This window comes from Heloderma suspectum, chromosome 3, assembly GCF_057233095.1.
Source record: "Heloderma suspectum isolate Gila_16-S chromosome 3, 16-S_ref, whole genome shotgun sequence".
Lineage (NCBI taxonomy): Eukaryota > Metazoa > Chordata > Lepidosauria > Squamata > Helodermatidae > Heloderma > Heloderma suspectum.
Window position 1 is genome coordinate 177,918,526 of NC_139460.1, and position 25,906 is coordinate 177,944,431.

The 25,906-nt window shown below is 40.8% G+C and overlaps 1 protein-coding gene across 4 annotated transcripts in view; it reads right to left on the reverse strand.

Annotated features, from left to right (window-relative positions):
* The window catches only part of LETM1 (leucine zipper and EF-hand containing transmembrane protein 1), a 54,530-nt gene that overhangs the window by 18,515 nt on the left and 10,109 nt on the right, over window positions 1–25,906 (reverse strand). For 2 of the 4 annotated variants that reach the window (XM_084845022.1, XM_084845019.1), the window contains exons 4-10: window positions 23,112–23,255; window positions 20,826–20,963; window positions 16,833–17,036; window positions 13,943–14,062; window positions 10,809–10,940; window positions 5,495–5,674; window positions 2,734–2,886 (exon numbers count right to left, since the gene is read on the reverse strand). In XM_084845022.1, the coding sequence (XP_084701148.1) occupies window positions 2,734–2,886; window positions 5,495–5,674; window positions 10,809–10,940; window positions 13,943–14,062; window positions 16,833–17,036; window positions 20,826–20,963; window positions 23,112–23,255 (1,071 nt within the window). Of the gene's footprint in view, window positions 1–2,733; window positions 2,890–5,494; window positions 5,675–10,808; window positions 10,941–13,942; window positions 14,063–16,832; window positions 17,037–20,825; window positions 20,964–23,111; window positions 23,256–25,906 lie in introns of all 4 variants that reach the window. The other 2 variants (XM_084845021.1, XM_084845018.1) reach the window with 1 other exon arrangement.

Below are 25,906 nucleotides of genomic sequence, written 5' to 3' on the forward strand. Positions count from 1 at the left end.
CCTCCCCCAACCTCTTCCTCAAAGTCATTAATAAAAAATCTTTAAGAGTACAGGGCCCAAGACCAAAACCCCGCTTGATACCTCCCTCCATTCCTTTGATTAGGTAACATAATATTTTAGGACTGTTCCTGGCTATCACTTGCTCAGTTTTTATTCAACATTGTCCTTCAGTTTTAAATCAAAAGGGTTTTTTTTTTTTTAATTTAAAGCAGGATAAGGTGTTTGCTTTTTAAATCCTTAGAATTCTCACAGTCTTATCACAAGTTCTCAGGCCAGGAAAAGTAACTTCATAGAGTGGTTTTGGTGCATCACTTAGACAAGTGTCACCAACAGGCACATTGTAACAGTTTGAGAATTAACAGATAGTAAATTAGCCGCTTTACACACAATCTGTTTAACTGCTTTCAGTATGTGCTTTAAATTTCCACTTTCAAATGTTATAAAAATATAATATATTCCTGACCTTAATGAATAGGCACCACTGCCATGTTTCAAACTTTGCAGCATGAAAACAAGAACTAATAAATACATGTCCATAGTCTTAGATTACAAATACACAAAATGTATGTCACTAAAGTCTGAGTACACCAGTGGTAGCCAACATATTTTGTTAAGTGTGCCACATGTTAAGTGCAAAGTAGTTGCTAGATCACTTTTTTATATACAGCCAGGTCCACATACCCTCCTGCTCCTGTCTAGAAGCACCACAAACTTCCACATCCTGTGCCACAAGTTGGCTACTCATAAAATACACAATACAAAAAAGTATACTACATTATGAAAGGACGGAGGACTACTGTAGCTACTATAGCTCAGAAAAGGACTATAGTGAATACCATATTATTTGCTAAGGCAAATGTATGTTTTACAAAAAGCTAAGTAACTAACAGATCTACTTAGAATATGATTCAGACATCTCCCCCTTCCCCACCAAACAAAATCTCATGTCTAGTATACCCTAGATAATACATTCAAAGGTAATGTGACTTTTTGGTATTGTTGAAACAGATTAAGAAGTCAGATAGGTGAACCCACACAATCAAGACAATAGCCCTATTCAGGTGTTCTGTACCTGAGTAGAGCAAACACGTGAGGAGAGAGAGAGCTCCAGCCCCACGCCCCTCCTTGCGCTTTTCCATCATCCTGTACTCTTGGAGGACAACAGCTGGAAGAGGAGGGTCTCCTGAATCTATGGAGAATACCGATTTTCCAGGGTTCTGGCTTGCGCAGAGAGCCTCCACAGATACAGGAGGCTGTCCTCTTCAGACTGTCATCCTCCAAGAAGATAGAGTCACGTGTTTGCTCTGTTTGGGTGCAGAATGGGCTATAGATGTTTTAAAAAGTGGTCACTGAACATTCTAAATGGAAAATATCAGATCCAGGTATCTTTCAAGCTCAGAGACTCTTTATCAGGAAAGAACAGTAATTAAGAACAGTAAAAGGAGAAAAGCCAGTTTCCTCAACACTCAGGTTTAGAAGCTCCTTGACCAGGTTTGTGGAGCCAGACTTATTTGAAACACATTTTAGTAGTTCTAGCAAAGAGCTTTCCAAACACAAAAACTTCCTATAGATTAGCTTTTCCCCAACCTGGTGTTTTGAACTACAACTCCCAGCATTCTTGACTACTGGCTATGCTGGCTAGGGCTGATGCAAGCTGATGTCTAAAACATCTGGAGGGCACCAGGTTGGGGAAAACTACTATAGATGGTAGCCATTGTGTAGATAGGGATTTTTCTGCAGTCTGATCTCCCTGTACAGAAGATAGAGCAGCAAGTGATATTTTTGTAATCAAATTGCATCAGGATCTGATATTTTCCTTTAAAGATACATGGGGGGAAATGTTTTTGCCACTGAAGCAGGCAATTTACTTTTTTTCTTATTAGATATGAAATGTCAAAAAGAATAAAAATTTATCTCAGTTTTGATTATGTCAAAATTACAACCAGTTGTTTGCCCTGGTCACACAATTTCTACCAGGAGATTTAATATTTCCATATTCACTTGCCAATGATAAGTACAGAGTATATATCTGGCCTGTTCCAACTATGCACAGTTTACTAATGTTGAGGTTTCAGTTAATGAAACAGCTCTGTGCCTCATTCTCACATACAATTTTCAATATGCTGATCAGGTTTACCATTTTCCCCAAGTGAACTGTATATTTCAGGCAGACTGCCTGGGACAGAAGGGCTAATCAAGGGGAGTGCTCTTGGTCAGGAGTTCTCAGTGCCCATTGTCGGTGCCAGCCTCTCCCTTTTTCCTTTTCTTTCCTCCTTCTAGGTGCTAAGAATTCTGTTAAGTTCTACCTCCCCACCCATACACCCCTATAATTCCCAGGGTTCCTTAGAGAGAAGGAACGACTATTAAACTACTGTAGATATGCCCAGAGAGAGAAGGAGAAAAGAGGGAGATATACACTAAAATTAACACTGGATTCCATCATTTAAAATTGGAATTAAAGGTGGGTCCCAGGTTTGAAAAGGCAGAAATACTACTGAAACTTCTTTTAATTGAAGTATTCCATATTACTCAGAATACTGGTAGGCAGCAAATTAAATAAGTTCTTGTCTGTTGAAATTTGATGAAATAATCCGAATCCTTCATAACTATATGAAAGTTATAACTATATGAAAGGAATCAATAGCTAATTTAGGCATAGTTTGCCACTGCCCTATGTAGAATTGTTGGTGTGGTTTGTAGCACTGTATTTTCCCATCCCTGCCCATCAATCACCTTAATGCCTTCCAATACTGGTGCTGTATCTTTCAAAGTTTCTGAATGAAGGGTTAAATCCACCTTCTCCAGTTCCTGTTCAGCATCCACAGCTATTTGGCTTTTCTTTATATGCATAGCTGAAGCATCAAGATCTATTGGAGATTCCACCTCCTTCTGAAACAAAGTAATAGTACCATATGAAATGTTGATTGATTGACTGAATTTCTTAATCGCCCATCTGGCCGGTCATCTGGCCACTCAGGGCAATGTACAGCAATACAATTTTAAAACAATAACATTCTACTTTAAAATATCGTATTTCTAAAAATACCCTAACCCACCCCAAATGCCTGCCTGAACAACAATGTTTTTAATGCGTGGCGGAAGCTCATTAAAGAGGGGGCATGCCGGAGTTCCCTAGGAAGGGAGTTCCACAGAGTGGGGGCCACCACAGAGAAGACCCTCTCCCTCGTCCTCACCAGCCTAGCTGTCCTGGCTGATGGGACAGAGAGAAGGCCATCCGAGGCTGATCTTGTTAAGCGGCCTGTCTGGTGTTGCTGGAGGCGCTCCTTAGGATAGGCTGGGCCGGAACCATATAGGGTTTTAAAGGTCAAAACCAACACCTTGAATTTGGCCCGGAAAGCAGCTGGTAACCAGTGCAACTCCTTCAGCACTGGAGTGATGTGATCACGCTGGTGGCTGCCTTTAATCAGGTAAGCCACTGCGTCCTGTATCAGCTGCAGCTTCCAAACTGTCTTCAAGGGTAACCCCACGTAGAGCGCATTACAGTAGTCTAGATGAGAGGAGACCAGGGCATGTACTACCGATGGGAGCAGATGGTTGGGAAGGTAGGGGTGCAGCCACTGTATCAGATGGAGTTGGTAAAGTGCTGCCCGGCTCACAGCTGACACCTGAGCCTCCATGGACAGCTGGGAGTCTAAAATGACCCCCAGGCTGCGGACCTGGTCTTTCAAGGGTAACCGTACCCCATTCAACACCAGGTCGACATCCCCCAGCCTCCTCTTGTCTCCCACCAAAAGTACCTTGGTCTTGTCAGGGTTCAGCTTCAGCTTGTTCCTCCCTATCCAGCCACTCACCGTCTCCAGACATTTGGACAGGGATTCTACGGCCAACCTTGGTGAAGATTTAAATGAGAGGTAGAGCTGCATGTCATCCGCATATTGATGACACCACACCACAGACCTCCTGATGACAGCCCCCAGTGGCTTCACATAGATGTTAAATAGCATCGGGGAGAGGATGGAACCCTGTGGCACCCCACAAGTGAGTGGCCACGGGTCCGAAACCTCCTCTCCCAGTGCTACCCTCTGGTACCTGCCGGAGGAAGGACTGGAACCACTGTAATATGGTGTCTCCAATGCCCAATCCCTCTAGGCGGTCCAGGAGGATACCATGGTCAATGGTATCAAAAGCCGCTGAGAGGTCAAGGAGAACAAGGAAGGAACATTCGCCTCTATCCACAGGCCTAGCCAACATAGTAATTTAATACACTTTGAATAAGATCTTCAATTGCATCTTTGAAACTCGATGCATGCACTTGGCAATGCCAATGCATGTTCTTGCTGAGTGAGAGAGGGAATTCCAACATTTCTCCTCTGTCTGGCTGGTGAGTGGGACATTTTCCTTCCCCCTCACTTCTGCTATCACAGGGCACTGAAATAATGTGGAAAAATTTTCTCTATGAAGGAGGAGCAGCTGTTGATCCTTTGAACAATGAAAGGTCAGGCCAACTCCTCTCCCCACTGTTGTCATTTTGCTGCGCTTATTACTTTGGCCGGGGGGGGGGGGGGGTATCTTTCTTGCTTCTGTAGCCATAGTATAATGGACATTGTTGGGAAGGCAATGACCTGGTTCCCACATCATGGTGGCAATTCCTGGGTTGTTTAACCCAGGAATTGCGGGGATGAGCAAAGTGCATGAACCATGTGCTCATCGTTTCTACTTTTCCCAACGATAAACCATGGGCAATTATTAGGTTAACACTGCATTGTTTAACCCATAAACAATCCAGAGTTCTGGATTCGTATGTCATGGAACAATGTAGAAATGGGAGCTTTCCTGGGTTGTTAATTGAAAGTGGAAATGGCGAGCGCATGGGAAGCAACACACACTCATTGCTTCACTCACCCCAGCAATTCTTGGGTTAAACAACCCAGGAATTGTCACTGTGACATGCGAACCAGGTCAATATCTAGTTAATACATATACAGGCAGCAGCTTCTGGAACACTCAACTCCTTTCAATCCCTTTTTGGGAGTAGAATACGCAGACATGTTCCTTCCTCATAGAGGATTATAGAAAGTTGCAGGTGTGTACACAGTTCTGATCCTCAAAATCACAGCCATTTTAATGAATAGATTTTTTAAATTCAAAACGTAGTTTGGGAACTTGACATAAGAGCTCCTTAAAACCACCATGCCACCAGTGCAAGCTTACTATTCCCCAATTTTCTTTTTAAACTGCTCACATATGAAATCTGTTTAAGCTTCAAAATACATAGTTGTAGAAACATTCAAGCACATCAGTACCCCTTTTCATCCTGTATTTATTATTAGAATGTTTGTGCAGAGCTTGTCCATTTGGAAGAAGCCTATAATTAACATCACAGAATGTAAGAGACATTGAAGGCCTTGTTAGTCCACTAGTATGGCATGTAAGTTGTGTCATATGGAGAAATCTACATGTGATTTCTGGAAAAACCAACTGCAAATAAAGACTGAGCAAAACATTAACACTGATGGCATTTGAAATTGCCTACCCTCTCAGCAACCTGAAGGGTCTCTTTGGCCTTCTCAGCAGCTTCTGAAAGCCTTTCCAACTCTTTTTCTTGGTTTTCTTTCCTAATAGCTTCTTCTTCTTGAAGGGTTGCTTCCAGTCTGGTTTTATTGTCAACTTTTTCTCCTTCCACTTCTGCTGCTTTCACTTGAGCTTCTTTGGCCTAAGAAAAAAAAATCTCCATATATTTTCAATTTGTACACTATGCTATAGGAATGTTAACAAACACTGAACATTATAGTGGCAAATCAACTGGTCTACTTCTGCACTCTACAGTGTAAGAAAATTCTGATTAATATGATACCATTATTAAATAAATAGAGGCAATTTCATGTGCTTAATTAGTTCCCTTTTGTTATACTATTTATAACAGAATTACTCCTCTCTGCTTTTTCTTACTGTTCAACAGATCAGTTAAGGACTCTAGATAGAAGAAGAGTACTTACGCATGGATTATTATTATTATTAGCTAAAGTTTTAGGTTGTTTTTATCATTGTCTTTGTAAATAGCCCTGGGCACAATTAAAAGCACAAAGACAGTATATAAATATATGTAGTATGCTGTGTTAGGCTTTTAGAAAGGTCCATTGAAGAATGAGGCACCACATTTTAAACTGGAGTGGAGAACCTGTGGCCCTCTCTAGATGTTTTTGGACTCCAACCCTGATCTGCCCCAGCCAGTGATGGGAGTTGTTGCCTAACAACATCTGGACAGCCACATCTGGACAGGTTCCCCACCCCAGTTTTGGACTAACTACTAGTTTAATTTTGATTTCCTATATGAGCATTCCTAGTAAAACCTACTTTGTCAGATGCAGGAATGATTAGAAGTGAGGTGGGATAAGAGGCAGGTGGAAAGAAAGCATTCAATATGGCTTTGAACAGAATCTACAGTTTTATGCACATTGCGGATACACCTAGACTGTGGTTATTCTCCATTTTTTGCATGCTGTGCTTAATGCCACCCATATCTTTAAATGAACTCTCTACTTGCCTCTTGCCAACTATTCCACCTTGCTTCTAACCAGTCCTGCATCCGAAGAGGTACATATTCCATACAAAGCTCATGTAGAAAACCAAAATTAAACTATTAGTCTAAAAGATGTTCATTCTTCTACTGATCTTTATAAATAAAGTTGAATGAAGTGGTTAGATATATACACATTCAACTCTGATGGAAGGCACCACAACCAGCCATTTGAACTGGACATGATCAGCCTAAAGAAACTGATGCAAATACAGATACCTTTTTAAGAGAGTGCAAAGTTAGCTTTAATTCCAAATGGATTAAAAATAAAGACCCCAAAGCTATGGCAAACCTAGACAGCATAGTCAGAAGCAGAGACATCACCCTGCCGACAAAGATTCGTATAATCAAAGCTATGGTTTTCCCAGTAGCAACGTATGGCTGTGAGAGCTGGACTATAAGGAAGGCTGAGCGCCAAAGCATTGATGCCTTTGTGCTGTAGAAGACTCTTACGAGTCCCCTGGACTGCAAGGAGGTCAAATCAGTCAATCCTAAAGGAAATCAACCCTGAGTGCTCATTGGAAGGACACATACTGAAGCTGAAGCTCAAATATTTTGGCCACCTAATGCGAAGAGAAAACTCCCTGGAAAAGACCCTGATGCTGGGAAAGATCGAAGGCAAAAGGAGAAGGGGACGGCAGAGGATGAGATGGCTAGATAGCATCACTGATGCAACGAATATGAATTTGAGCACACTCCGGGAGAGAGCGGAGGACAGGAAGGCCTGGCGTGCTATGGTCCATGGGGTCACGAAGAGTCGGACACGACTTAACGACTGAACAACAACAACAGTCGACATACAACACTTTTTCCTTAAATTAAATATATAGGAAATTATCTATCAAACTAAAGAATCACCCAATTTATATACTATATAACAACAAACACCACATAACTGGTAAATGTAAAGATGGAAACTGAAATAGAACTAAGCCACAGTAAAGACTCAAAATGGACACCTCATGGAGAAGAGGAATAAGCTGCCAAGATTGATCAACGGTGATAAGCGACCTTCAGATTAACCAAAACACACCAAATATCATCAACCTATCAAGCCACATACTTAGCCCACAAGAGAAAAATGTGTACTCATGGGGCCTATTCTTCTGCCCTGCTAAATCATATAATAAGATGCAACTCTGTGGTGATCTTGAATAATTTTTCTGCTCGCTTTGTATTAAAGAACTTTACCAGGATAAAGAGATCTGGTGTGCTTCCAGACAATGCTTTTATTGCAACATTGCTCTGCCTCATTCATGGAATTTTACATGGGTGGCGGGGGGGGGGGCAGACATTGTCATCCACTCATACCCCACCCCACCCCCGTTTTCCCACCACTTCTTTCATATTTTTTCTTACTGCAGAAAATACGTTAACAAGAAAAGATGGGAGTAGCTGCACAATGACTTCTGATTGTCGCTAGGAATGCTCTGTCTGGAAGCTTCCATGCACCATATCAGATCCAACAAAAAAACAAGAACTATTCATGGATACCTCCTGATGAACACAACCCGAAACTGGATCTTTACATTGATTGCTTCTGGTCATAAGCCTCGCCAGCCAAGAAATTACAAAAGTAGTCAGATAACATAGAATTTTACCCCAAGAGACTGGAAAGCCATCACAGGCTTCAGTAAAAATCCTAACACTATCAACAAACAAGCAGATAAAAGGTGGGGATACTGTAATATTAGATATATCCAATTATATTAAAGAAGCAGAAAGACAACACTACAATACATTCTATAAATCAGTAATAAGTGATCTGACTGAAAAATATCTAAAAGAATTAATAGACATTTTTTTAAAGCTCTGCCAGCTGCCATCAGGGACATCATTGTTAGCATGATCCTTTATTACCCGCTTCCAAAGATCCAGAAGCCTGAGAACCCAGAGCGTCCAAAAGTTTCAAGCTTCAGTACCATAATAGGGGGTGTACCTGGCCATTATGATGCTATCCTAAATTTGTCACTGCTACAACCAGCTACTTACACTGTATACTACTAACTTCAACAAACTGGAAGGCATCAAGGGACTCCCAGAGGCACTATTTTAGTGACCTTGGATGTGGAGTCTCTTTACACCAACATCCCACATGAGGATATATTAAGAGCAATATCTAACATCTTGTAAGCAGAAACAAGCAATATTTTGTTTCTGACAGACCAGCTTCTAGAACTGCGACTGTACTGTCACATTCCATCCTGACTCACAGCTACTTTAAGTACATGGACAAACTATATTTACAAATCCATGCTATGGATACATGTATGGCACCACGACATGTCAACCTGCTTATGGTAGACTTGGAACAGGGCTTTTTAAACAGCTGTGTAGAGGTCCCATTAATCTACCTGTCCTAAGGTCTACTGATGACATTTTTTCTAATTTGGACTAAGGGATTGAATACATTCCATCCCACTATAAGCCTACTCTCCCATGCACATAAATTTTCTTTAAACCTCTGCCTCCATATCACGCTATAAAGGAAGCCAACTGAACAATACACATATCTCCATGCCAATAGTTACTGTCCTGGCCATATCAAGAGACCTACTGTTACAACCATATCAAGAGACCTACTGTATACAACCAATCCATGCACTACAACTGTATCCATATGGATTTGCACGATTGTGATGAAGATCTAGATATACCGAGACAAGTTTTCCATAATCTGAAATACAATGCTGATGCAATGATTAACCAGACTTTAGAAGCCAGATCAATACCTTGGGCAAGACTATTCTAGCAAATCAGTCAGCATAATGAGCAGGACAGGACAATTCTGGTAATCACTCCCCGTTCACAACTAGACATTTTACACCAAATCATAAGAGACCTACACCAAATCATAAGAGATTTACAATCAGTTCTTGAGAATGATCCTACTCTCAGGAATTCAATTAGGGAGAAATGTGTATTTCCATATAGGCAACTTCCTAAACCAGGGGTAGCCAATCTGGTGCCCTTCAGATGTTTAGGAATACATAAGCCCCAGCCAGGAAGGCCAATGGTCAGGGATGATGGGAGTTGTAGCTCAAAAAATCTGGAGGGCACCAGGTTGCCTATCCTAACCTTACATCAATACTCACTGAGGACAACAAACCTTTGCTTGATTTGGAGCTAGAAACCAGACCTTTCAACAGACCCAATGCCATTTGTGCCCCTTAATCAACAGATCAATGTAAATAGTGGCTCCAAAGGTACAATCCATCATATCCAGGGTATTTGCACCTGCATGCCACCTAATAGTGTATGTTAAGCACCCTCTGGCAATATATATCAAACGAGCTTGACTTTAAGACTGAATACACATAAATCAGACCAAAAACACTGAGAACCTGTTGGTGAGCATTTTAATTTTGCTAGACACAAAAATCACAGCTGTTCTAAAGAAAATCAATTCAGGGCAATAAACGTAATGTGAGCTAGTGGAACAGAAACGTGTAAGAAAATGTGATTGCATCCATCTGGCTTTGAACACAGAATATAAGTTTTATGAACATTACAGAGACATATAGTTTGTGGTTACCCTCTATTTTTGCATGCTGTACTCAATATCACTCATATATTGTAGATATTTCTTTAAATGAAAATGGAACATACACTCACTACCTGCCTCTGACTATCTCACCTTGCTTCTGTCCATTCCTACATCTTATGAAGTACGTTTTACATACAAAAGCTCATCTAGAAAAACAGAATTAAACTATTAGTTTGTCTAAAAGATGTTATTTCATTCTTCTACTGATTTTTTATAAATAGTTTCTGACCCAGCTGACAGACTAAATCGGGTCTCACTTATAGGTCAATATGCACTTGGGTTGCCACCATTTTTATTAGCCCTGCTTCAGTGCCTTGAATAGCAGCGTGATTAACCAAGTGAAAACTAACCAAGTGACATTTTTCTTGACATGGAAATAAGGGGTGGGGAAAACTTCAGTTGCTCAATTTGTGTACTTCTGGTATTGAAAAAGATCAATTGGCAACGCTAAAGATTTCGGCATCTCTCTGCTTTCAAATGATGAAACACTAAGGGGAAAATGAGAGGGGGCATATTTGCAATGAATCAATTAACACAGGCCCTTTTAGGATTCATTCAGGACTTGAGAAATGAGATGTTTCGAGTATGTAGAACATTCCCAGCATTAGAATCATCCTACAACAAATACACCAATCACATTAGTAAAAACCCCAAAAGAACAAAGATATGTTTTAAAGGTGTTCTTTAGAGAATGTAATGTTGGTTATATAAAGCAAGACATACCACACTTTCAGGTAGTATTTGCAGAGTTGTTTTAAGCTGGTCAGCTGGTGAAAGTGTATCTGGAAGGTACATAGCTCTGGATAAAATAAGCAGTGAAGTTGGGATTTCCTGATTCAGATGCAAATCTAACCACTGCAATTAAAAGATAAAACAAAGTATAAGAACAGTCAAGAACACCATTCCACACTCAAAAACACTTTGTCACCATAGATTTAATATGGACAGGATAAGTCAAGTTTAACTAAGCACTTAGTAGCGGACTTCTGATTAAATGTACTATTATTCATCAAGGGTGGCGGGGCAGGATTACATCATGGTGAACAATTACAAGACACTCTCAGAAGATATGCCAAAATAAATGTGTTGGTCTTTAAGGTGTCACAGTACCCTTTGTTGTTTTTTTCCCCTCAGAAGAGACCTTTCTGTCAGGTAAATGACGGTTATTTTATTCATTCATTCATTCACTCACTCACTCAGCTGCCTTTCAAGACCATAGTATTCCCAAGGTAGCTTATAGCATATCAACAATACAATTCAACAAGCATATTAAGATAATGATGGGAATAAAGCTGTCAGGGTGGGTCTCAGTAATTAAAAACACAAGAGAGATTGACTTGTGAGAGGTATAGTTTACTTCATGGCAACATGCTTTTTTGATCCAGATGTTGTGGATATCACAGGACTAGACAGGCCTGGAAAGGAACCAGTGGACAGAATATATGACATATACAAATGACACTGAAAAATGTACTCAGTAGGGCCAGAATATCAAGTGTAGGCTGTTGGGAAGGAGAACGAAGTCCCAGACCTCAAAAGGTAGTAGTTACAGCAATGCTAACTGTTCCACATACAGGGCTCCAGACAGGCAAAGCTGTGAGTTCTCAACATGTGGATAAGCTAGTGGTGTCGAGAGAATTAGTTTAAGTTGGTTAGGCAAAAGGAAACTTTTTGTGGCAAGGGGTAAGTCATGGCCCAGGTGATTCTGTTTGCTTCTACAGGTTTCATGAGCTGGGTGAGGGAAGAATCAAATTCTCAGTATTTGAGAAACTCCAAAAATTGTCTGCAGAACTCATTTGCCTGACAAAGTATATTTCCAGATTTGCACAAATGCTAAGAGTGAGCCTCCCACCGGAGTCAAAGGACCCAGGGGAATCCTCAAGTCAGGACATGGAGATGGCAGGAGACAGTGTTGTTGTCTGGTGCTGCCTTCTGAGGCATGTCATTTGAGCTTGGCATTTCACCTGACGCAGTGCATATGATGACCAAGAGAGACAAAAGAGCGGATAGAACTGAAGGCTTCTTACCCTCTTTCTTGGCAGGAACTGGAAGGACCTTTTAATCCTTTGTCTCAACCAAAACTGCATGAAGATAGTCTTCAAAATGTTTCTGGCCAGCAAAGAAAATGCCTGCCAAATTATTTTTGGAAAACACATCTATTCCCCCAACAGCACCACCACATACTGTGCTTGGCTACCAAATGGGAAGCCAAGGAAGAGGTCTCCATCTACATGGTGTCCAACAATGCAATTTTCAACAAGATGGTGTTTCTGATATCATCTTGGATTGGTTTAGGAACACTGGGGATTGTCGGTACCTGGTTAGCCCATATGAAGGCAACTCTGGCAAACATGGATGGCGTAACTGAAGCTCATATTACAGAGTCTACAGGAGGTGTAGAGGGCTTTCATATGAGTGGATGGGAAAAGGAACAGTTTTAGATGAGAGCTGCCATCACTGGGCCTTAGGAATCTTTAGATTATTCACGATGTCTTCAGAAAGAGAATAAAATGTCTTGTAGGAATGAGGAAGGGCTATAACTCAGTGCGAGAGTACATGCTTTGTATGCCGAAGGTCTCAGGTTCAGTCCTCGGCATCTCCAGCTAGGACAGGGAAATATCCCTGTCTGAAACTCTGGAGAGTCACTGCCAGTCAGTATAGATAATACTAGATGAATCAATGGTCTGACTCTTTGCTTTCTCTTAATTTTAGGGAATTAGCATTTAAAGTTTTCACAACATAGCATTATACACCAGTATATCTGGCACACATGACTAGGGATGTTTCTTCTTTATGTTGGAGGAAGTGTGGGCCTCCTAGAACATTGTTCCACCATTGGTGAATCTGTCCAAAGATGTGTTCTTGTTTATTCTGGGTTGCTCACTATATGAAGAACATTACAGGTTTTGGAGTGCTATTTGAACCTATGGTCATTTTATTAGGATGCTTGGCTTCAGAGCATTTGCCTGCATTAAGCAGGGAGCTGAATCTCCTTACTCCTTCTTGCAGCCAAATTTATAATTGCTAGGATCTGAAAGTGCTCTAAACCTCCATTGATCCAAACATGGCTTGATAAAATATGGTAAGTCTTAGTTCAAGAAGCTCATGGCAGCAAACAGTTCTTCCCTCCCTTTATCATCACAACAACACTGTGAGAACAGTTAGGCCATGATAACGAGTAAGGATTTGACCCAACACTATAACTGCACTGATTCTTTTTAGCCCTCTCTTCCCAGCCTTTGAGGTAGGACTTTGCCCAGTGTTGACCTCCTACCATTCAGAAAACAAAACCTATTATTGCTTTCTTATTCCTTTCCTGTTGTTTTAAGTATGACCTGGAATACCCTCTAGTTTATTTCCTTCTATTGTGAAAATCGTATTTCTACACTCTGCTTGTTGTTTTCTACCAGCAGAAAAACCAGCCAATTTCAGTAGCACCTTATAATGTAGAATATCCACCATACATGCTTCTCTAACAGCAAATTACTGTCTAACAGCAATTCCATACTTTAAATCTTCTGAAAGGATTCCTTACTTGCACTAGTTCCCATTAAATTCTGCTAAGGACAACTTGCATTTCTGTTTCTGAAGGACTTGGAACATTAGAGCATATTTTAGGAAACACAATTAGGCAAAATTCTCTTCTGAGAAATAAAACACACAATTCATTAGTAGTGCCAGCTTCTAAAAATGTTAAGACGAAAATGAAACTAAACAGCTTTTTGTGCACACTGTTCCCACTAATCCCCAGTCTGCTGTTTGGACTGAAGGATCCACCGAGGGGCAATGCCATAAAATACAAGGGATCAGCTCCTTTGGGTAAACAAAAGCTCATGATATCCCTAGTTGATCAGTACCTGCTTAAGCTGATCCTTTAAACGTTCTTCTGTTACACCAAGTGCTCTCATACCTCTTGCTCGACATGCTGCTTGTAGCTCTTTAACCGTCAGGGTATCCACATTTTCCTCAGCTATTAGCTAGATATGACACAAAATCAATATTTATACTAATTAGTATGAAGAGATATCATCATTACCTGAGAATATAATAATGATAATAAACTTATAAGGAATCTTCCAGCACCAAAACTGAGTTAGAAAAACAGTTTTTATACTATTAATGCACATCGTGGACTTTAAAATAGTTCTCCTTAACTTGTGAATTACTCTAATCCTCATTAGTGGATGATATTTGTATGGCATTACCCATGAGTAAACTGCTGTTATCACTTCTGTTCAGGTAGGATCCATCCTCTTTGGGAGTCACCAAGGTGACAACCGTTTGTGTGTTTGCGTGTGTGTTGGGGGGTTACTCTCTCTTCTGGACTCTCTTCTGGATCTCTCTCTTCTGGACTGGGGAAGGCAGAGTTCATGGATGAAGTTTAATATTGGTAAGAATCTCAGCAGGTGAGGGAGAGATAAATGACAGTTGGGGGAGTTTTACAAGTTCAGGGAGGGATCTGCTGTCTTGAGGGGCTATAGATCAATGGTAGAGCACATGCTTGGCATATATAAGGCCCTAGGTTCAATCCATTTCCATCTAGAATGATCTCACGTAGCAGGACCTATCCTGGAGAGGTGCTATTATAGAAGACAGGGTATGTGAACCAATACCCTGTCTAAGGCAGTTCCTCATACATTGTTCTACCTCAAAAAGGGCATCAGAGCTGGAAAAGATAGAAAAGAGGGCAATGAGAATTATCAAGGGCTTTAGTAGGCCAGCCACAATGTCTTTTTTTTTTTTTTTTACTTGCACCTGGCATCAGTATGTTAAGAGCAGGCACCCATGGCAGATCAATGGTATATAGCATGACAAAAATGATGTGAGAAGATGCCACCCTTAAAAATGACCATCACATATCACTTAGGCTCCTTTTGGGATATTCCATGCATAAAATTGTAGGTAATCAATTGGCTTATAAATGTGTAATAAGCATGAAATAGCCATATGGGATGATTAAAATGGGCCGGCAGTCCAAAGCCATTCTTTTGCCATAATTTTGGTGCTTTTATTGCTCCAGCCATTATAGCATCTCACCTGTTAAAGAAAGACTTCTACGGCTAATATATATTTGGTACCACAGCTCCTTATTTTCGTTTGTCCAATTTGTATAGTGTGTCCAAATTGGTTCATTACTTTCAGAGCTGTGAAGAATTTTCCTGAAAGTAGGTCATTTTTGAGGGTGGCATCTGCCCACATCTTCTTTATCACCCTGTGTACAATCAATCTGGTGTGGGTGACTGCTTTTAACATGCCAACACCAGTAAAGCATTTTCTGGATGCTGGCCTTCCTACGTAAGAGGAAGGGCTAAAGCACGGGTCCTTAACCTTTGGGGGCACATTGGACATTTTGAGAGTTTCGTGTGCGCTCCCCAAAAATGGCTGCCATGGGTAGAGGCTTGCCATTCACAAAATGGCTGCCATGCTGGGCACAGCCAGTCACAAATCACCCATTTCCCAGAAGGCAAATTAATGAAGCTCAGACACAAACAACTTGACCAAGACACCGAATACAAGGCAGAGGTAGGTTCTGGGCCCCAAATGACATGTCACATATTCACTCCCACAAGAGCACAACAAAAATACCAATTTCACTGGAAACAAACTGGTGATGCTCAGAGAAACACACATCAACTCCCCCAACCCAAGAAAATGCACACCACACACACAAAAACCCAGACAACCCCCCTTCAAAACCCAGACAAAACACACACCACCAAAACACAAACCAACCAGCTCACATACCGTGTAAAGAAACAGGCAAAATGCAAATCACACACAGAAAAAGACCTAGGCAAAACACACTCAGCACATGTAAAAGACACCCCCCTCATTCCCCACTATTCTCTCTAACCCCCCAGGACACTGCCTACCACTCCCAGCTTACCTTTTTTTTCCTAGGCAGCTGGGCATGTTTCAAAATCAAAGCACTGGTTTGCAGCCACCCACCATTTTTATTTTCTAAAAATGCCTTTGAGGCTCAGAGGCATTCTTGGAAATAAAGATGGTGCTGGAGGTTGACACTTCACTTTGCAGCATTCCAGCCTCCCAGTTATTTTTTTAGCGTTTAAAAAAGTAATCAGGAGGGGCAGGAAGCCTGGTGAGGATTGCTCTGCCTGGGTTTTGAAGGGTGGGTTGTCTGGGTTTGTGTGTGTGTGTGTGTGTGTGTGTGTGTGGTGTGCATTTCCCCAGGGGAGGGAGCGGAGTTGGTGTGTGTTTCTCTGAGCATCACCAGTTTGTGTTCTGTGTAATGGGTATTTTTGTTGTGCTTTTGTCCTTGGGCTCCACAGTGGAGATTCCAGGATTGGGGGGGGGGGGGGTCCAAACAATTTGGGAGATGGGGGCACAACAGCAATGCTAGACTATATCATCTGATCCCACAATGCATGTGCTCATGCCTAGCCACAGCTCCCAACATTTCCTTTACATCTTTTGAGTCCATCTCATTTTGTCTCTATTTTTTTTGGTCCCTGCAAAAATCCTGCAAAGTGTACAGGAAAGTAATCAGAAGAGTGCCAGACAAGGGCTGCTAATTAGGTTCTACTCTACTCTTCTGTATTTGTTTTTTTCACAATCAGACTATTGTTGACCTTGTAAGATAGAAGCAGTCTGATCAAAGACAAAAGACTCCCAGATGAATGAAATTCTCCATTCCACAACGCAAATTTGTATAATAATTTATACAACAGAGCCAACAGAGTCAACAAAAGCAATTGAAAAATTTGTAAAAAGAAGAGATCCTCTTACTTTATCATCTGCTTTGATAGATCTCAACCTCATTATCAGCTGGAAGCGGAGAAAGTTATTTGTCCCAATTGACTGAAGTTCTAGTAGTTTACAGAGAGCAACCAACTGGGGTCTTGTGAGATTATCAAGGGTTAGTTCATCTTCAAACAGTTTAGAGAATCGTAAAATTTCTTCATTGCTTGGTCTTTCGCCAGTTTCACGGATCTGAAAGTAGAAAATGTATGTTATACAAGACTTACAATGGTTTCCACAGTGTTTACTTAAAAAATGAGAAATACAAATATGTGGGACTAATCACAGCTTTATGATTCCACATTTGTGTACCTCCGGAACAGGTATAAAATCATGATAGTCCCAGCTTCCTTTTTAAATAAAAAAGCAGGAGGGCCATAGTACTCAAAGATGGCAAGAGAAATGTGAAAACTGCAGGTATTGTTTGCAAATGGCTTCAGCATTCCAAGTATAAATGTCTGGAACAAAAATGCTAATTGAATTTTCAGTACGCAATTACTAGGAGAGATCATCCAGCAAATTTGAGTACAATATTACTGAGGCAGTGTGCTCATGACAGCCAGCTCTACTTGTCTTTTTCTATCAAATCCATAACCAGACATAGGTTCTTTACCTCAATGGCTCACCAACATTATGGTCTGATGAAGGTGAATAAACTGAAGATGAATCCAGAAACACAGCCATGAAGATGGTTGGTGATCTGTGTGGTTTAGAGAAGACAGGGCTACCCACTGTACTTCTAGCCCTTGTAATGATTCTCGAGAGCCAGATAACTACAATAACTAGGAACGCTCTCGCTATTTGTGTCTCATAAGCCAGCTGAAACCTCTCCTCTAAGATAGGGATCTGGTCACCTATGTGCTGTCAACTTCCAAGGCTGGATTACTGCAATGTGTTTTAAGTTCTGCTCATGCAAAACTCAGCCGCCCATCTGGCGGGGAGTAGCAGTCAAGAGCACATTACTGCCGTCTTGGCACAATTTCACTGGCTGCCTATTAGCTTCTGGATTCAATCCAAAGTGCTGGCCATTACCTTTCAAACCCTACATGGACTGGGCCCAGCATACTCCAGTGAATTCCTTCACGCATAAGAACCTGCCTGGGCCATAAGATCTGCAGATGAGGCCTTGCAGTCCATGCCTTCTATCTGTGAGGTGAAGTCTGGTATGTGGAGAAGTGCCTTTTCTACTGTGGCTCTGATTTTGTTGAATGGCTTTTGCAAAGATGACCACCATACATCATCATTACCTGGCCTATTGTTGGATAGTTAAAATGTTTCTGTTCACTGGGTATTTTAGTTTAACTTTGCCGCTAACCACTTTCGAGCTTAATATACTATTATGCTGTTCTTCTCTTTCCCCACCACCCAATAAATAAATACTTTCTTACTCTTTTAGGCCGATTCTTAAACTATTCGTGTTTATGCTTCATTTCTGTATACCACTTTGGGCAAACTGGGAAAAGAAATTAAAATGCTTTCTATCAAAGCTAGTTCCCAACATTCTATCACATAACCAAGAAACAGAACCCACTGTGAGAATACACAGGTAGGAGCCGGACTGAGTCTTAAAAGTTGAGATCAACAAACCTGTGGTGTTCCCAAGCACAACCCTTCACTTTCTCCCATATAAGGTTGCCATCTTATGCCATGGAAAAAAAGTAAAGCACTGCACTTAGCGACAACATTGTGGTAAGGGTAAAATCCATTACCCATTCCTGACTGTGGCTGACCCAGCTCTCACTGACCAGAATCCCACATTTACAGTTATATTCTTTGTCCCACTTCATCTTGTTGTAGTCTCTTTTGAAAACATGATAAGAACAAGAGGGCAGCAAGAAGGTAGTATAAATCAATCCCCCAAACAGAAAGCAAACTAATAGGTAAAACCCCCAAAGGTTGTAGAAATTATTTTATAAAATATTAAAAGTCCCAGACACAAGTTTCACAGGAAAAAACTCCTAGGAGTCCCAATGCGTTTTGCTGGTTTTGCTTTCACAATGTATCTGGATTCTTAGCCACACCATGATTTTAAAACTGTGTTGTCAATGAAGGAAAGCAAAACTGTCTATTGCTAATAGCAACACTTATAATATCAGACCCAGGGTCACTCAATGCAGTTGATTGACTGTAGGTTCAGGACTGACAAAGGAAGTACTTTGCACAAGAGGTTCTGTGGTCAATGGTACCCCTCAGATTTTTCCAGCCTATCCAAACTCCTGGCATAACATTAAACATCAAGCTGTGGCCAAAAGAGATGTTTCAGGCATGGTCAAAGCTTGCGAGTGCTGAATGGAATTTGTCATTTTCTTTGCAAAAAAAAAATCACACATTACATCACACAGCTATTAACTTACCAGAATCATGCATCCTCCATATTCAAGCGCTTACATCATGTTTTCCCAGTTATTGTACTATCTGCTAACTTTTGACTTATGTATTGTTGCTATAACTTTAGAATACAGAGGATAGGAAATACAGTAGAGATGGCAACTGCTTGATTACTGAATTATTTATTACACAGTACTCCCACTCTGATTACCGTGTTCTGTAGCTTGACAAAGGCATGGGTGTGTTTGACTGGAAAGGCCATGTCACATAAGCCTGCTTTACATGCAGTACTTTGCACAGTAAGAAAGTGTTAGAAATTGCAATATTGAATGTAGCAGTGTCAGCATCTTAAAATAGATATTAGCCAGATTGGACACGCAAGCTCGATTTGTACAGTTTTCAGTAGGGAGCTGCATTAAGGAACATTTATGCTTGGACGAGTGGTAATCTGTTCTTTAAAGAATTAAAGCAACCTACCTATTTTTAGGTTCCTTGTAGAGCAACCGTCCACAGTCTGGTGCACTCTAGTTGTTTTGGACTACAACTCCCAGTATTTCTGACCACTGGCCATGGTGGCTATGGCCAAGGGGAGTTGAACTCCAAAACATCTGGAGAGAACCAGGTTGGGAAAGACTGTTGCAGAGGTTTAAAATGTTTGAGGCTATTTTACTGCAATTCTCTTACAAATTAAGTTTTAAGAAAGTAAAATAATACAATTTTCCTTTGAAAGAATCATATTAACACACATGGGAAAATGTGATACAAAATGGATTCATTCCAGACCCTTCCGTCATTAACCACAACTCAGAATAGTCAGTCTTACAGCTGAATCTCCTCTACAAATAGAGAGGAATTCAGCATAGGCCTCTAAGGAAAACAACAGACTGCCAAACTCTGAATCTGGTGCTTTGGGGTAAGGAGTCACTCAACCCACTAACCACACCCAAGACTCTTTGTTCCTAGAGGTTCTGTTGGGAGAATGAAAAAAGGATAATTTGAGGCTATTCAGCAGTGCATAGCGCCAAGCCAGAGCACCATCCCTATTGAACTTTGTTCATTTGCTATCAGGGACATGCACTCTGCAGCTTCATTTCAAAGGGGGCTGCAAACGTGGTTTAATACCTACAATATAAATCAATCAATTACTCCACATGGTTGCCTCACAGAAATCCACAATATCAGGCCTTTGGTTGTCTTTTCCCTAGCAAATACCTAGGACCTAGAGTAGCCTTCCCCAACTTAGTGTGCTCCAGATGTTTTGGACTTCAACCCCCATCAGCCCTAGCCAGCATGGCCAATGATAAAGAATGCTGGGAATTGTCATTCAAAACATCTGGAAGGCACCAGGTAGGGGAAGGCTGTCCTAGATAATCAATTTCATTTTCATATAAATTAGCTTAGGCTGCATTAGTTTATTTATACAGCAAGTACAACAGCTGGTTATGACCCTTCAAGCCCTACAAGGCTTGTATCCAGGTTACAGCGGAAGATCTGCTCTTGCTTTTATTTAGTGTTTTTAATTTTATAAATGTATATTAGCTTTTATACTGTATTTATATATTACAACTGTTAGTCACTTCGGGCACCTTGTGCAGAAAGGCAGTATACAAATTTAAATAATAAAGTAATAAATGAATGGGTTAAATATTTTACCTTTTGAAAGAAGGTCGAAAAGTCTTTAGTAACATTCCCTTTGGCTGCTTTATTTTTTAAGGCTATCTCTTCGATAGTATCTTGAAGAAATTTAGCCAGTTCAAGCTTCACTCTTAGTTCTTTCTTCAGTCTCTCTTCCTATAAAGAAATATATACTAGAAACCCCCTCTGGGTAAGCTCTAAAAAGAATGTTCTTTTCAAATTCCTTGTCTCGGTAAACATAAAGGTCAGACTGGACATTACAACACTTAGTAGCAAATGCCATCATAGGCTTTTCCAGACTATGCACATTTACTCAAAAGCAAGTTCTACCAAGATAAATAAGGCTCATTCCCAATTAAAAGGTGGGCAAGATTGCAGCCTTACATAAGACAAGCCTTACACAAATGTACTGCTGCTCCTTAACTACATCACCAGGATGTTTTCTGAGCTCTTTCTTGAAAAATAATAGTTTCTTCATGTTAAGCTGTGCATGCACTTAAGTTTATTTTTCTTACCTAACACACATAGTGTGCAGTTTTACAAAACTTGCTCACAGTAATAGATGTGATCTGAAAATGCTTATTAATATCACATTCCGACATTGAATTCTTCTACCATTACAGTTTTCTCACCCAAACAAACAAATGCTACACATACACACACATGCACTTAAATATCAGAAGTTCCTTGGGCCTATAGGCAGAGGACTGATTTAGTCTTTTACTTTAAAATATTTTTAGGCTGCCTTTCAGGGTATAACCCTTAATTTACTTAAAGGGATTTATACCATGTCTTCAATAAAATTCCCAGGGTGGCTGGTACGATAACTTTCAGTGTCTGATCATTTCTTTTATATTGTATCATCGCATCCATGTATGATCAGCTGCATGCATAATCTAAATTTCAAATTCAGCTTTCCGAATTGTTTGGTTTAAATTACAGCTTTAAATCAAATTTATGTATTATAGATTTTCCTAAATAAAATTTATATTAATTTGGTTAATCTAGCCATTAGAATTTGCTGATGTGTCAACCTTCGTGCTTTCTAAAAAGTTACACATCTTCAATATATTTCAATGATTTTACTATGAATATGGAATCGGTCAGAAAAAATGCTTAATGTTCATAATTTATATCTACCTTGATTAGGAGATGTAGAGACTCACTAGCCCTTCCCCGGTTTATCAAGCCAATAGTAAAAAATATAGTACACCTGTGCCATATGAGTTGCCCTCATGGTTTCTCTTTATATTTGGTTAGACTCAAAGAACTCATTTTCAGACGTGCTCAGCAGAGGTCTGTTTGTGCTAGGAGGAGGAGGCGGAACAGAGATTCCTCCTTCTTGCTGCAGTCCCCTGAAAAGCTGCTCTAGAGGGTTGGGGGAACCTATGGAACAGCATAGGAGGTGGTGCTGGGGGCTGAAAAAGTAATTTACAAAAATCACCACTCCCCTCCTTCTGGTAGGGAGGACTCTGCTGGATACTAGTTCCCCCTGGGAATGGAAGAAGACCTTCTACTTGTGGACAGCAAGGGATCTGGATCTAACCCAATGTGGAAGGAAAATAGCTGGTAGTACTAGGCCACAAATTTATTTATTTAATGACTTTCTTAGCTGTCTTTCAAGTGTTCACACCATGCTATAATATATCTATAGCAGTTCCCATGCTCTGTCTTGTGCAAGTGGAAGAATATATTTCGATTTAGATTTTTCTAATGGAATGCTGTAACATCAGGTACATAACAGCTCATCTGTGAGAGGAAAATGGCCCACTCCTGCAGGAGGATACCATTGGATCCAATCAATAAAAAGGCAACCTTTAATTCCTTGTGCTAGGTACGGTCATGCAGTTACTGCCAAGAGGTTTCAAATGTAAAATTCAGTTTTAATTTTAAACCAGGATCATTTTTAGTATTTCAATTATACTATGGCTTTCTTGAAAACACAAAAATCCTTAACATTTTAAAATCATTTTAATCCACCATGTCAGTACCAATATCATATCACAGATTTTGTTGTATGACCGCATGGATACACGTTACTTTTAACAAACACTTCAGCTGGGGGGTGGGGCGGGGGGGAGAGAGAATGGAATCACAACTATTCCCCAATAATTTATAAGTCAAGGATTTGTAGGGAGGCATCCTAGAAGAAAATTAAATTCTAGTTTTTAATGAAAATGCTTTTTTTTTTTAACTAGACTTTCTGAAATTCTAAAGACACAAAATTCATTCAAAGCCATATTTCAACTTAAAAAGCCAGCATTGCCACAAGGTGTTAAAACTGTTAATTGATATTGTACTTACCTTCTTAGATTTTGTCTCAAATGTTGAAGGAAGCATACTGGGGAACAGCTTTAAGGCTACAGGAAGAAGGAACTCCATGAACGGAACAACAAGAAAGACTAGGAATGGGACCAACCGAAAGAGATCAGCGCATATCCGAAGGAACTGTAAACAAGTACATAAGAAAGTTACTGTTAAACACCTCAGGAAATACAAAGTCAATATAATAGTCAGTTCTCAAAATTCTCTTCTCACATTCTAAAGAGAGTGAATGCGGTTAACGTGGAGAAGTCTACCCACTCTTTAAATTTGTACTGAAGTGCAGCAGAGTGCAGCAGTACAGACCATGGCTGGTTCTGTCTTATTCTGTAGCTCTACCCCTAGATACTGACTTGTTCTGTTGTTATGGAGTGAAGATATATCCCCCATGCACTGCTGCAGTGTTTTGTCACTATGTCCTGGTTCTTTGTTTACTGATCTGTTATTTTAAGATCGGGCTGCTAAAACTGCTTTTTTTAAGCTTTGTTTGCTTGCTGTGTGGCTTTTTTGTTTTATGCTGGTGATATTGATATGTGCTTCAGAAACTCACTGAATATTGTTGGTGGTGCACTTATTAGTATGGTCATGGGTAGGGGGCAGTATGGCATGGGGGTGGGTAACAGGCCAGTTGAGAATGATTAGACATCTTACACTTGTTCCCTCTTCTGGTTCTTCCCCCAACTGGATGGTTTCTGGTAGTCATGGCAGCTTGCCCTACGGTCTGCTCGTGCTGAATGTCAGGTCAGTCCAAAATAAAATCTCTCTCATATATGATTTAATTGTGGATGAGGTGGCCAATCTAGTTTGCATTAGTGCACGAGGTGGGTGAGCTGGGAGAAGTAAATCTCTTCCAGATGTGCCCTTCCGGGCACTCTGTGCAATACCAGCATAGACTTGGCGGTCGGGGTGGTAGTGGTTGCTGTGGTCCACTTTGAATGCTAATCTTCAGTGTGTATCATATGTTGGGCATTCAGGACAGATTGGAGTTTCTGTTGTTACCCCACCCACCTTGCCCATCACTGTCCCTGCCTGAGCTGACAGAGATGGTGCCAAAGACTCCCAAGGTGTCCTGTTCTGGTGGATGTCAACAATTGCGCTGAGAGCACCTCATTCCAACATATGTAGCAGGACACATTCTTGATTTGGTTTTCTCAACTGGTGATCTGCAAGTGGGAGATTTAACACCCATCTCTTTGGCATGATCAGGTTGTTTCCTTCTGAGGTTTAGACCTAGGCTGGCTGTTTCCCTCTTCAAGGATTACAGAACTATTAAAATGGTCCACCCTCAGGGACTAATGAATTTTGATGGATTCTAGATGACTCTGGTGGATTTTCCAGCTGGCGTGGCTGGCACTGCTGTCATAGCCCTCGCTTCTCTGTGGAATACAGAGATGACCAGGAGGTTGATACAATTGCACCGAAGTGTCCTCTCCCTCTGAGGCAGCTCTTTTACCCTCTTTAAAATACCAGCCTCTTTAAAATAGATTGTAATTAGACTGCTCCTGAAGAAACCTAGCCTGGCCCTAAAAATCTGAGTAACAAGATGGGTTGCTAACATTCCCTTTCTGGTGAGGTGGTCAAGTGGGTGATTGCCAGCCAAGTCCATCACATATGGATGAAACTGATTGTCTAAATTCATTTCAAATTGGGCTTCATGTCTGGGTTTGGAACAGAAACTGCTTTGGTCATCCTGTGGGATGACCTATGCTACATGTGACCCCGTTTATTCTCTTGGAGCTCTCAGTGCTTTCAGCACTATTGACCATGGTATCCTTTAAGAAGGACTGTCTGAGTTGGGACCTGGAGGTACTGTATCACAGTGGTTCCATTCCAACTTGGATTCCAGAAGGTGGTGTTGTGGGATTATTGCTCTGCCCCATGGCAGTTACGCTATGGGTTTCTACGAGGCTCTATTTTATCTGCCATTGCTGTTCAGCATCAACATTAAACTGGTGGAAGAATTCATCCAGAGATGTGGACTAAGGTGTCATCAGTATGCAGATGACACCCAGCTCTATCTCTCCTTTTCATCTAATCCAGGTGAGGCAGATGTTTTGAATCAGTGCCTGGTTAAACTAATGGACTGGATGAGGGCCAATAAACTGAGACTCAATCCAGACAAGACAGACATATTGTCAATGGGTTGTTTGTCTGCCTGGCTGAGTGGTTTTCAACTTGTGTTCTGGAGGGGGTTATACATGAAATATCAGGTTCTCAGTTTGGAGGTGCTCCTAGGTCCATAATTGTTACTGGAGTCACAAGTGCCCTTAGGGTGATACACCAATTGTGACCCTATCTGGACAGAGACAGCCTTCCTACAGTTATCCATGCTCTGGTAACCTTATGGCAATATTCACGGGGCTGCCTAACAAAACAGTCTGGGAACTTCAGCTGGTCCAAAATAGGGCAGCAAGATTACTAACTGGGTTGGCCATTATGATCATATCATGCCAGTAGTTTTCAAAGTGCTGATTTTAAAGCCCTAAATGGCTTGGGCTGGGTTACCTGAAGGATTGCCTCCTCCAGGTATTTATCTACCTGTATCATAAGATCTTCTTCAGAGATCCTTTTCAGGGTGTCCCTGCCAAATGAGATATGCCAGGTAGCTACCAGAGAACAGGCTTTTTCAGCAGTGGCATCCCAATTGTGGAATGCCCTCTCCAGAAAGACTTGCCTGGTGCTTATGTTATGGTCCATTTGGCATCAGGTGAGGATTTAAAAAAAAAAGATCTTTAGTGTTTTTAGCTCAGTTGCATTATTAATTAATTTATTTTATA